The 10569-nt window shown below is 40.0% G+C and overlaps 2 protein-coding genes across 3 annotated transcripts in view; both read left to right on the top strand.

The window, feature by feature from the left end:
• The first annotated feature begins 231 nt into the window (after window positions 1–231).
• The window catches only part of LOC311139859 (ATP-dependent translocase ABCB1-like), a 29436-nt gene continuing 19098 nt past the window's right edge, over window positions 232–10569 (top strand). Inside the window, exons 1-5 of one of the 2 annotated variants that reach the window (XM_084174838.1) lie at window positions 232–311; window positions 807–877; window positions 1126–1201; window positions 3217–3373; window positions 3896–3944. In XM_084174838.1, coding sequence (XP_084030964.1) covers window positions 816–877; window positions 1126–1201; window positions 3217–3373; window positions 3896–3944 — 344 coding nt within the window. In that variant the 5' untranslated portion in view covers window positions 232–311; window positions 807–815. Of the gene's footprint in view, window positions 312–806; window positions 878–1125; window positions 1202–3216; window positions 3374–3895; window positions 3945–9862; window positions 9880–10569 lie in introns of those variants that run through there. The other variant, XM_084174837.1, reaches the window with a different exon arrangement.
• LOC311139221 (uncharacterized protein) lies at window positions 4852–9473 on the top strand (the record flags this gene model as incomplete). Its single annotated transcript, XM_084174126.1, has 9 exons — window positions 4852–5083; window positions 6025–6111; window positions 6457–6597; window positions 6735–6868; window positions 7287–7423; window positions 7520–7613; window positions 7730–7829; window positions 8589–8811; window positions 9461–9473. The coding sequence occupies exons 1-9, from the start codon at window positions 5068–5070 to the stop codon at window positions 9471–9473; spliced, it is 945 nt and encodes a 314-aa protein (XP_084030252.1). The 5' UTR covers window positions 4852–5067.

Genomic DNA, 10569 nt, shown 5'->3' with positions numbered 1-10569 from the left:
ACTCAGCCATAACCCAATCTAGAGGTCATTGTCGCCTCCCTTAAAGCAGCTCCTGACGTCGAGGTCAAGGACAGACAGATGGACATCAGAAGGTGTGACTTGAGCAGGGGCGGCACGCGGCAGTAAATGATGTCACCCCGTGTAAGAAGCGCTGCTGCCTCCCTTGTTTCTCTATTGTCAGAGCGAAGCAGAGACAGATAGAGAGGACGGCACCGGGGCTGTGCGGGTAAGCACCGATAGCGGACCAACTAGTGTCAAAAATAGAATCGAGGGAAGAGAGAGGTCCTGTGCGGAGTGGCGGGAAAGAAGCGGTGAGTTTATCTAACAACAACCATTATGTATTTTTAATGCGCTCGACCGGATCTTCCGTTACACTTTGTAATGTAAACTGCTATTTCTAAAACCCTACAAGACAAGTCTAGACTATAGCCTATATTACAAAACTATTTATTTCAAAAGTAGGCTTAATAAATATGAAGTAGACTTGGCTTCTGGGGAATATTGAGGGTCTTAATTTACTTCCCAGTCAAGACCATAGAAATATAATCTCATTCTAGTTATGTGGTCAAGATGTTATGACCCGGAGTCAGTCTCAGGCAACCAGTTCGTTTTCATTTAAACAATGAATTCGCACGCACGCCTGTGCTGAGTTTAGCCTTTGGGTTAGCCGGTTAAATACTTTATTGCAGGTGTCAAAGTTTGTCTTTCCCCAGACTCTTGAGGACGGTTAAATATCTAACCGTTATATGTATTTGCGATCTCACCTGTACGGTTGTACCTGTCTGTCTGTCTCCTACATGCCATAGCACCCAGACATGGGCAAGAAGGATGAGATAGCCGTGGCCAAAGCCAAGATTGAGCAAAACGGAGACATTGGGTAAATATTTAGGTGCTATGCTGAGAATGTTGTCTTTGGGTATTTGTATTTTGTCAACAATTGTTTCTACAGTCAGTATAATATTGGTTTGTGTTATTATTCCTTCATACTGTAATCGGAATTACAGTCTAGTCCCTGAGTTAAATAACTCAATAACTGAATAACTTCATCTGCCCTTATTACAATTGAAAGATTATTATATAAAAATGATTTATAAAATGATGTTGTACATATTCTGTATTTTCTAGTGAGGATAAAGATGAAGGGAAGAAGAAGGAAAAGGAGAAAGAGCCAAAGATGCCGATGATTGGCGCCATAGCTCTGGTGAGTAGCCTATCACATACCTCTCCAGCTTTACACATTGTAGAGTATTTATTATCAGGGCCCAGAGGTAGTCTTTGTGTGTGTGTGTGTGTGTGGTTGGGTGGGGGGTTATGTGAAGGTGTGTGTGTGTGTGACTTTGTGCCTGCGTGTGAACATGTGCAGCAACGTGCATGCATGCTTGTAAAGTTGGAGCCCAGATCAGACATGAGTGTGGAAATAGGGGGAGTTGGGGAGTGGTCTGTTTCCTCTGGTCCCCTGCTGGGCCAGTAGAATAGCTGAAGGTTGACTTTCCTCTGGTTAGGAGCCTATAGTACTGGAGAAACATACTGGAGCTCTACATACACAATGACCCAGAGCAGTGGTGGTCAGTGCCGTTTAAGATGAGGGAGGATTTTTTTTTTAATGAGCATGGTCTTATTTCTATTACAGCATATTGGATGACTCATTCATATTCCATTCACTCAGTTCAATGTAACAGCAATAGGTTTAGGCTACTACATGATACTCTAATTTTCCCTCGTAGGTGCACACAGGTCGAGAGACAAATTTGAGTTCACAGACAATGACACATGGACAGACAGTGACATTCAATACCGCCTTGCACACTCTTGCCTGCATCTAGCTGATATAGGGTGTAATCAGTAGTCCAACAATTACAAACAGTAGTTTGTATTGGACAAACTCAGGTATGTTTATCCCCGTTTTGTTCCGTTTGCTTCCGTTTAAGAAATGTTTTTCAACAGAATTGGCGGAATGAATACACCCTTGATCACGCAGTTCACTTTCATAGCAGCCACGTTGTATTCCTTGTCGCATCTATGCGCTCTCCTCCTCTCACCTCTTCCCTTCGCTTGTGGACTTAAATGCACAACACATCAGTTGTATGTGACCAGGCGAAAAAACCTTTCCAATCCAAACCGCTACACACAGCCTACATCATTGTCACCGTATTAGCTAATGTAACGTCATAGTCAGCATAGCTTTTAGAACTAACGCGTTAGTAAACCCGCAACAATCATGCAGTAACGTTACAGTGTACAGTCAGTAAGCAGTTACACCGGCGGGCCCTGGTGGCAATAAATTAGTAATACCAAAAGCTTACCTTGACTTGGAAGAGTTCCAGTGTTGTGTTGGAAAGTCATAGCCAGCTAGCTAACATAGCATCCCTCTATTTGAGCAGGGTGTTTCAGTAAGCTAAACTAGCTAGCTGCATTTGCTAGCCAAGTAAGTGAAACTGAAAGTGAAAAAAAAGGACTCTCTCTATATTTCTCTCTTGCTTCTCCTTAATTTTGGAAGAAATTAATTTGTTCAAAACTGTTCAACTATTGTCTTTCTCTCTCTTTGAGACAACTACTCACCACATTTTATGCACTGCAGTGCCAGCTAGCTGTAGCTTATGCTTTCAGTACTAGATTAATTCTCTGATCCTTTGATTGGGTGGACAACATTTCAGTTCATGCTGAAAGAGCTCTGATAGGCTGGAGGACGTCCTCCGGAAGTTGTCATAATTACTGTGTAAGTCTATGGAAGGGGCTGAGAACCATGAGCCTCCTAGGTTTTGTATTGAAGTCAATGTACCCAGAGGAGGACGGAAGCTAGCTGTCCTCCGGCTATAACATGGTGCTACCCTACAGAGTGCTGTTGAGGCTACTGTAGCCCTTCTTTGCAAAATAGTGTGTTTTAATCAATTATTTGGTGACGTGATTATATTTAGTATATTTCTATCTAAAAAGGATAACTTTTTTAATTTTTTACAATTTCTATTTTTATGAAATTCACTGAGGAGGATGGTCCTATCCTTCTGAGGAGCCTCCACTGACCCAGAGTATTTATTACCTTCATATGTTCTCTTTCTCTCTCTGCTCATCTGTCCATCTTTCTCCCTTTTCCTCTCCACTCATCTTTCCCCCTCTTTAATTCTTACTCCCTTTCTCTCTCTCCTTCCCAATCTCTCACTTTCCTCATATCCCCACCCTGCCCCTCACTCTCGCTCCTCCTCCCCCATCCCTCTATAGTTCAGGTTTGCTGATGGTTGGGACAGGTTGATGATGGTGCTGGGGACCATCATGGCCATTGTCAATGGAACGGTCCTTCCTCTCATGTATATCGTCTTTGGGGACATGACTGACAGCTTCATAAGAGACTCCATACAGACACAGAATAACTTCACCAGTGAGTCAGTCCCTACACACACACACACACACACAAGCATGCACACAAACACACACACAAGCATGCACGCATACAAACACACACACACACTCTTAAAGGGCAACTCCACCACTTTTCAACCTCATTTTCATTTTCTCCAACACAATACCAGTGTCTACACGTGAAAACGACATTTTGTAGAAAAAATATAAAGTTAAATAGTTATACCTGATAACATCATCAAAAGTCACAACATTTTTAAAACAGTGATTTTCAAACACTATGAGATTCGTGGTGACATGGGGATCAAGAAAATTACCTTCCCTCTGGCTAGAAACTCGTTGGAGGTTTTGAAAATCACTGTGATGTCACAGAGAAGCTTTTCTTAGGACCTTTCTTCTTATCTTTTAACCACAGATCATAGAAACGTTCTGTTTTCACATATATAGACACTGGTTTGGTGCTGGAGATAATGAATATGAGGTTGAAAAGTGGCGGAATTGCCCTTTAACTGTCTAACTGTCACATCTTTTCCTGCTCTAGACATCACTTTCCCTGTTTTCAACACCACTCTGGGAGAGGAAATGACTGGGTGAGTATAAGATGATATTTCATTTTACCAAGAAAGGAGTAGCTCCTGATCTTTGACCGGATTCATTTCTGAGGATCCGTATCGGTGAGTCCGCAAATTCTCACAGTATATCGCGGGAACTTGGACTTAATCTATTTTCAGAACGTAGACAGAGTGAACTGCATAGTTAAAGGGAAATTCCACCACTTTTCAACCTCATATTCATTATCTCCAGCACCATACCAGGGTCTACAAATGTGGAAACGGTGTTTCTATGTCCTGTGGTTAAAAATACAAGATGAAAGGTCTTTAAAAATTATGATGTCATTAAAAGTAAAGACATTTTCAAAATTGTGATTTTCAAACTATGAGATTCGCGGTGACACTGGGTGCTGGAAAATGCACTCCCCCTGGCTTGAAACTCGTTGCAGGTTTTGAAAACTTTTAATTCTACTCAATGATGTCATAGGGTAGGATTTTTTAGGACCTTCTTTTATTTTTAACCACAGAACGTTGAAACACGCCGATTTTACATATTTTAGATATGTGAACGGATACAGAGCCTCAGAATTTAAAGATCCGGTCCAGGATAAGGAGCTACTTAACTATAAAATAAATGTTAATGCCAAATGGCATATTCAGGAGATCACCTTTACCTCTCTGACTTTGTGTCTCTGTACCCTTGCTATTTACTCCATAATGGATGGTATTTTGTATAGATATATACGTATAGATTCACCTGCGTAATGTAAACACACATACAGTATGTGCACTGTCACGTAATGCCCTGTGTCACCGTTATGTTTACAATGTCATTATTCGCTAAACTGTGCCCCTATGTCCCAGTTATCTACAAACCATCATTAAGGTTGTGTGTGTCCAGATGTGTGTGTATTGACCAGCTGTATGTCTGTGTGTTTCAGCCATGCTATCTACACAGTAAATTCCATAGTGTTAAATATGCAGTGTCAAAGTACATTGACTCTTACAGAGTTATTACTACAACAGTTGGAGTAAGATACCGCCCAGTGTTGGTGAAAAAGTACGTTGTTAAAAGACGCAGTGTCAGACGTACTCTGGAAAGCTCCGCCCACCTACGACTCGACTCAAACGGACCACACATTTTCACGGCGCCATTTTCTTCATGTGGAATGACTGCGGTAAGTTTCTCCTAAGCGACTATACACACATTATTTGTCATTTTAACAGAAGCAGCATTTAAGAATTACTTTATATCGTTGCTAACAGTGCACTCTAGTTGGTTTTAGGTCTTAAAATGTCGAATTTTAAAAAGGCTAACGTTAACATGTTGTGACTGACTTCTGTCCAGTCCATGTGCCAGCAGTATTAAGCTAACGTTAATTAACATTAACTGACGAACATAACGTTCAAACTAGACAATGTCAGCCCGATTTATTGTAAGTTATGTTAATACAACGTGGAGGGGGGATTGTGTACTTCTTGTTAACGTTCAGATATTACAGGAACATAGCAAAGACTAAGGGGAGTTGGCTAAACTAGCTACAGTTAGCTACGTTAGCTTGACTGGCTAACTATGTGCGGGTGGCATGGATTTATTATGTTAACGGCGGGTAGACATTAACCTTGGACACTGCTTAAGCGGTGTGCCTTTATTTTTTTCCTGGATATTATACAAAATGACTTTCGGGTTTCAAAGCAGCAGCAGTACTGTTAAAATACTTAAGCACTATCTTAGCACACACTTATGGTGTAACGTTTAGCTAACATTATTCAATTCAATGTTATTTATATTGTCAAATCATAACAAGAGTTATCTCAAGACACTTTACAGACAGAGTAGGTCTAGACCACACTCTATAATATACCAAGACCCAACAATTGCAGTAATTGTGCGGGCAAGGCGGTAACATTAATGTTACAAGGATGAAAATCAGACGTTATCCTTTTTAATGTGTTTGACAGTAACTTCAATTTAACTGGCCATTTCTGCAAAAGTGCTGATCATTTCTCAGCACTTTGGTGGCTTGAAACAATATTTTTTCTTATATTTGAGGAAATACTGCTAAAATAAGACCATCAACTTTTTAACTGTGAGAAATTGTACTGATACTATTTGCAGGGAGCATGCTGCTTAAAGCTAAACTTGGAGATGTCCAAAAATTTGTCAGAATAACTGAGCCAAATCTGAAAGACTTTTTGATTGCAGGTAAGAATTTGACAATGTTAGTAATAACTGTCTGAATTTAGCTGTTTAAAATTGATATACTGGAATATTCCTAAAATGATGGGACATGTTAAGTTCTCAGGTTTTTGGAACTGGTCCATTTTTGTACGTCTAAATTTCTTCTGTTTTGCCCTTGGTAACTACACTTTAATTGTGGATGCATTGCTTAAGGTATAGTTATGATGCTACAAAAAAAAACATTTTAATCACTTAATAGTGTTTGTTTAAAACCTATTTTATAGGGTAAGGTAGGTGTACACAGTGAAATTATTATATAAATAATGATTTACTTTTGTTTACACAAGCTTTTATCCCTGTTTTTTCTAGCATTTGCAAAGTTTGGTGTCCCAGCTGTAACAGAAGGTGTGAAAATTGTTGACAGTTCAGGGACTGAATTGGATGATGATGTTTTTGAGGATATTATAAAGGATCCCTCAACTGGGGTGCTAACCATCAAATATGACTCAGGTTTGTTTCAGTTAATTAGACTAATTAATGAATACGTTATTTCTTTGTTTTATGAAGTTCATGGTGTCTATTAAATAAGTGTCTTAGATTATGAGGGAACTATATATAATTCTTTTTCTTCTAAAAATCATGGTTAGAATCTGTCTCCATGGTGGCCTCTTCTGAGCAATCCCAACCATCATCCCTTGATACCTTGGACTCTGAGGATACAGTCATTATTTCAGATAGCCCCTCCAGAAAACGCCAGAGGCTGGATACAGAAGGCAAGCAAGTAAGACAATTCTGACATTTTAAATTCTGTTCTTGAATCTGTTCTCAGAGAATTAAAATTACATTAATATACATTGTAAATTACATGGTTTCAAAACATTTTTGAAGTCCTGATTAGGGATGTCCCGATCAAGTTTTTTTAAGCGCCCTATCCGATTAAAAAAAGTATCTGCTGATATTGAGTCCTGATCAGATACTTTTATTTATTTATTGATAATACAGTGCACACTTCGAGTACATTCAAGTTATTGTCGCTGTCTGGAGGGAGTTTCTTACCATTATTGGCTTTTTCATTGGATTTTTGTAGCACTTGCAATCTTTGAGATTGGATCGGGACATCCTCTGACATCATATTAGTTTATTTCCAGTTTATTTGCAGTGGACATAACATGCAGAATTGTTATGCATTTTGTTTTAAGTTGGTGGAATCAGCTCTTACCAACAAAACCGGTGGGGAACGTATAATAAATGAATACAACCGAACCAAGTCCTTGACGGATGAAACAAGACGCAAAATGGTGAACATGCTGGCAGCTGACATGACAGAAAAGAATGGGTAATTTGTTAATAGTCCTTGTGTTCTCAATCTGTAAATCTAAATCTGAATCTAAGTGAATATGACTGCACAATCCTTTCTTCTTCAATTTTGCAGTACATCTCCACCCAGACAGGTGAAAGAAATGTATGCCAAAGGAATAGTGACCTTATTCCCGTACCTCAGTGACCCATTCTCTAAGAATGGCTATGTGAGTTGCACACAGTAATAGTTGTAATGTTAAATGCTATTGGAAGTTTTTGAATCCTACCAGACCATGTTGTTTTCAATGAAGTATCCATTTTTGTTATCCTTTCATCCTTCAAGGAGCATTATTATGATGGCGAGAGTGGAACTGGGTACTTGGCCTGGAGGATTAAAACTATTCAGAGAGGCACCGCCAAAGACAGGCGATCATCATTCGGAGGTAATACTGGAAAATGTATGGAACAAAACAGTTGCTAGATCAATAATTGCATTTGTTGCACTATTTCTCAGACATATAGTATAATGTGTAACTACATCCTTCAATTCTGCTAGCTCCCTCCCTCTTAGCAAATTTAAAGAAAATATGCATCAGAGACCTACAAAGGACTGTGACATAAGGGGGGGTTGCCTCGACACTGACTGGTCGAGGCAACCCCTGGCAAACTGGCCTTGCAAACTTTAGGGTGATTTAAACCAGTAGATGGCATTTTCATACATTTTTCAACCCACAAACTGCAGATTTCATAAATTGTGAAGAAATAATGTCAATATTAACACCAGCATTGATGCAGGGCTCCACACTAACTTTTTGTCTTGGTTGCACTTGTGCGCCTAACTTTTTTATTTAGGTGCACCAGCACAAAATGTAGGTGCACCCAAATTTTTTCCTTGCGTCGCCATTAACGCCACAATTTCAAGGTCACCTTTTTATCACGCTCCATATACATTCATATATATCATGTAACCACCCCCCCCCTTTGCTGTCCTCTGCCCCTCAGATGGCCAACACCTGTAATTTGGCCTTCTTCCCATTTGGCCTTGGCTAAACCAGCTTGCCACACTCCCTAGCATCAAACATATCATTCATATCATTTAGTTTACAGCTCAAAAAGTATATTTTACAGTGGAGTACTTCCTTTAAAAGTTAGCCAGGCTACTAAAACTTTTGACATGATTGAAATTTTCCCGTGTTGTGTAGAATCAGCCAAAGGATCAACTGGTGAAGACATGTCTGGAGGACCGACTGTCAGACGAGAATCCCAGTTTGTTCCAGAGACTGCCCTGACTGATGATGAGTGCAACAAAGCAATCTCACTGATGAAACATTCTGCTGATGCAGACACAATCAAGAAGAAAATGGAACTGACGTTTGTGTATCGCCGCAAAATGATCCTCGACCCCCAGCAGTCAAGCAACATACTGTCTGAGTTTCCACGTTTTAAAGACGTCAAAAGCTTGGTAATTATGTTATTTTGAAAATACTATGACAAGTGAATTGTTTTGTAAGACATTGTAGTGATACTAGCTAGCTAAACTAGCACGCAATACAATTTGATTGGCTGTCAAATAACTGAAATTGTCACCAACACCACCCCACTCCAGGTTGAACAGGATTTTGTTCTAATGTTCGGAGAGGATACCTCAAGCAAGCTTCTGGAAAGGTGGCCGGTCACGTTCAAGAAAAAGATCATCAAACAATGCAGAAAGCTTCCATCCACAAGTGAGCTTGAAGAACTCTTGCTGGCAGCTGATCCTCCTGAGGATGGCACTGAATTGGATGTTGACTTTGGTAAGATGCTTGTAAGCCTACCTTTTGTGTTGTATTGCAATATCAACATTATGTGTAAACATTTAAATATCAACATAATACTAAGAAGCTGGATCTGTGAAAGATTTACGAGTACGTTCTGTAGCAGTATATTGAACAAAACTTTTGAGATTTGACTCAGCCCTGTGGATGTTTTAGTTAGAGAACTTCTTGTGATGTAGAACTGCTGTCTGTCTGGGGGGTCTTTTGTAAAGAAAACAACGTAACTGAAGTGTGTTAACATTGAACTTGTGTTGTTACAGGTTGGGACAGTGATCTGTCATCGGTTTTACTGCTTATACACCTGATTCCACCCTCCGCTCAGGGTCGGAAGAGACCAGGAAAGGTTTCCGCATCCCAAGCAGAGAAACATCTTGTGGTATTCAAGAAGGTTTGTATTTTTTCTAATTTGTGGTATGAACACCTAATATTAGGCTACAAGTATTCATTCAATATTCATATTCAATAAGAGTAGTGTATTGGCTCTTTCTGCATATTCTACAACTACTTGGCCATTAACTACAGTTTTCCCTCATTTGTCTTCGCAGACCGGAACAAACATTCAAGAGCATCTCGATGCCATCACTACTAGCGCTCAGCCCTATCTCCTAGCTGTTGGAGTTAAGAAGAATGCAATCCACCAGTTCTTCATCATTATCGACAAGAATGCCATACCTTGCAGGTCAACCTCTTCTCTTGTTGCTTTTGACGAACTATTTAAGGCACATTTTGTGTTTGGCACATCCTACAACACCATGCTCCACAACATGTACACTTTCATCCAAACTACAGTGTACAGCATCGATGCTGGCAAGGTCAAAGAGAGCCCTCGTGTTGCTGAAATCAGGGCGAGGTTACTTCATTAGTGCTTGAAGTTTCTCCTCGAACATGAAGTGTTTTGTTTGTCAGGCTGAGTTATCGAGTTCAAATATGCTTGTTAGGCATTTACGATTAGTTCACGGTTACTTGCCTGGAAAAAATCTCCGGCTTAAATGTGCTCAGACTGGATGTGGCTGTGCGTTTGGTACGTTTTCTGGTTTTAGGAAACATTTAAACACAAAACACACTGAGTATATTGACCAACAGGTTGACCCTGATGTTTATTTAAGCAGCATTGGAGAGGCAGTGACCACTAATGTAGAGGAGACAGCTACAACGTCACGGACAGTTAATGAACACGAGGTAGCCACATCTACTCTGTTGAAAAAGTCCAACAGGAGCACTCTAGATATGTGTGCCTCTGCTGTTGCACAACTAAAAGCAGCTGGATTAAGTCAATCTACTGTAAATAGTTTTGTTTCCTCCATGGAAGAAGTGTTTTTTGAGATTCAAAGTCAAGCTACAGATGCAGCTTTGCAGTGCTTATCTCCAC

This window comes from Coregonus lavaretus (assembly GCF_964263955.1).
Source record: "Coregonus lavaretus genome assembly, chromosome: 13".
Classification (NCBI taxonomy): Eukaryota; Metazoa; Chordata; class Actinopteri; order Salmoniformes; family Salmonidae; genus Coregonus; species Coregonus lavaretus.
Note: the sequence above shows the minus strand (reverse complement) of the source record. Positions and strands in the feature narration are given on the sequence as shown.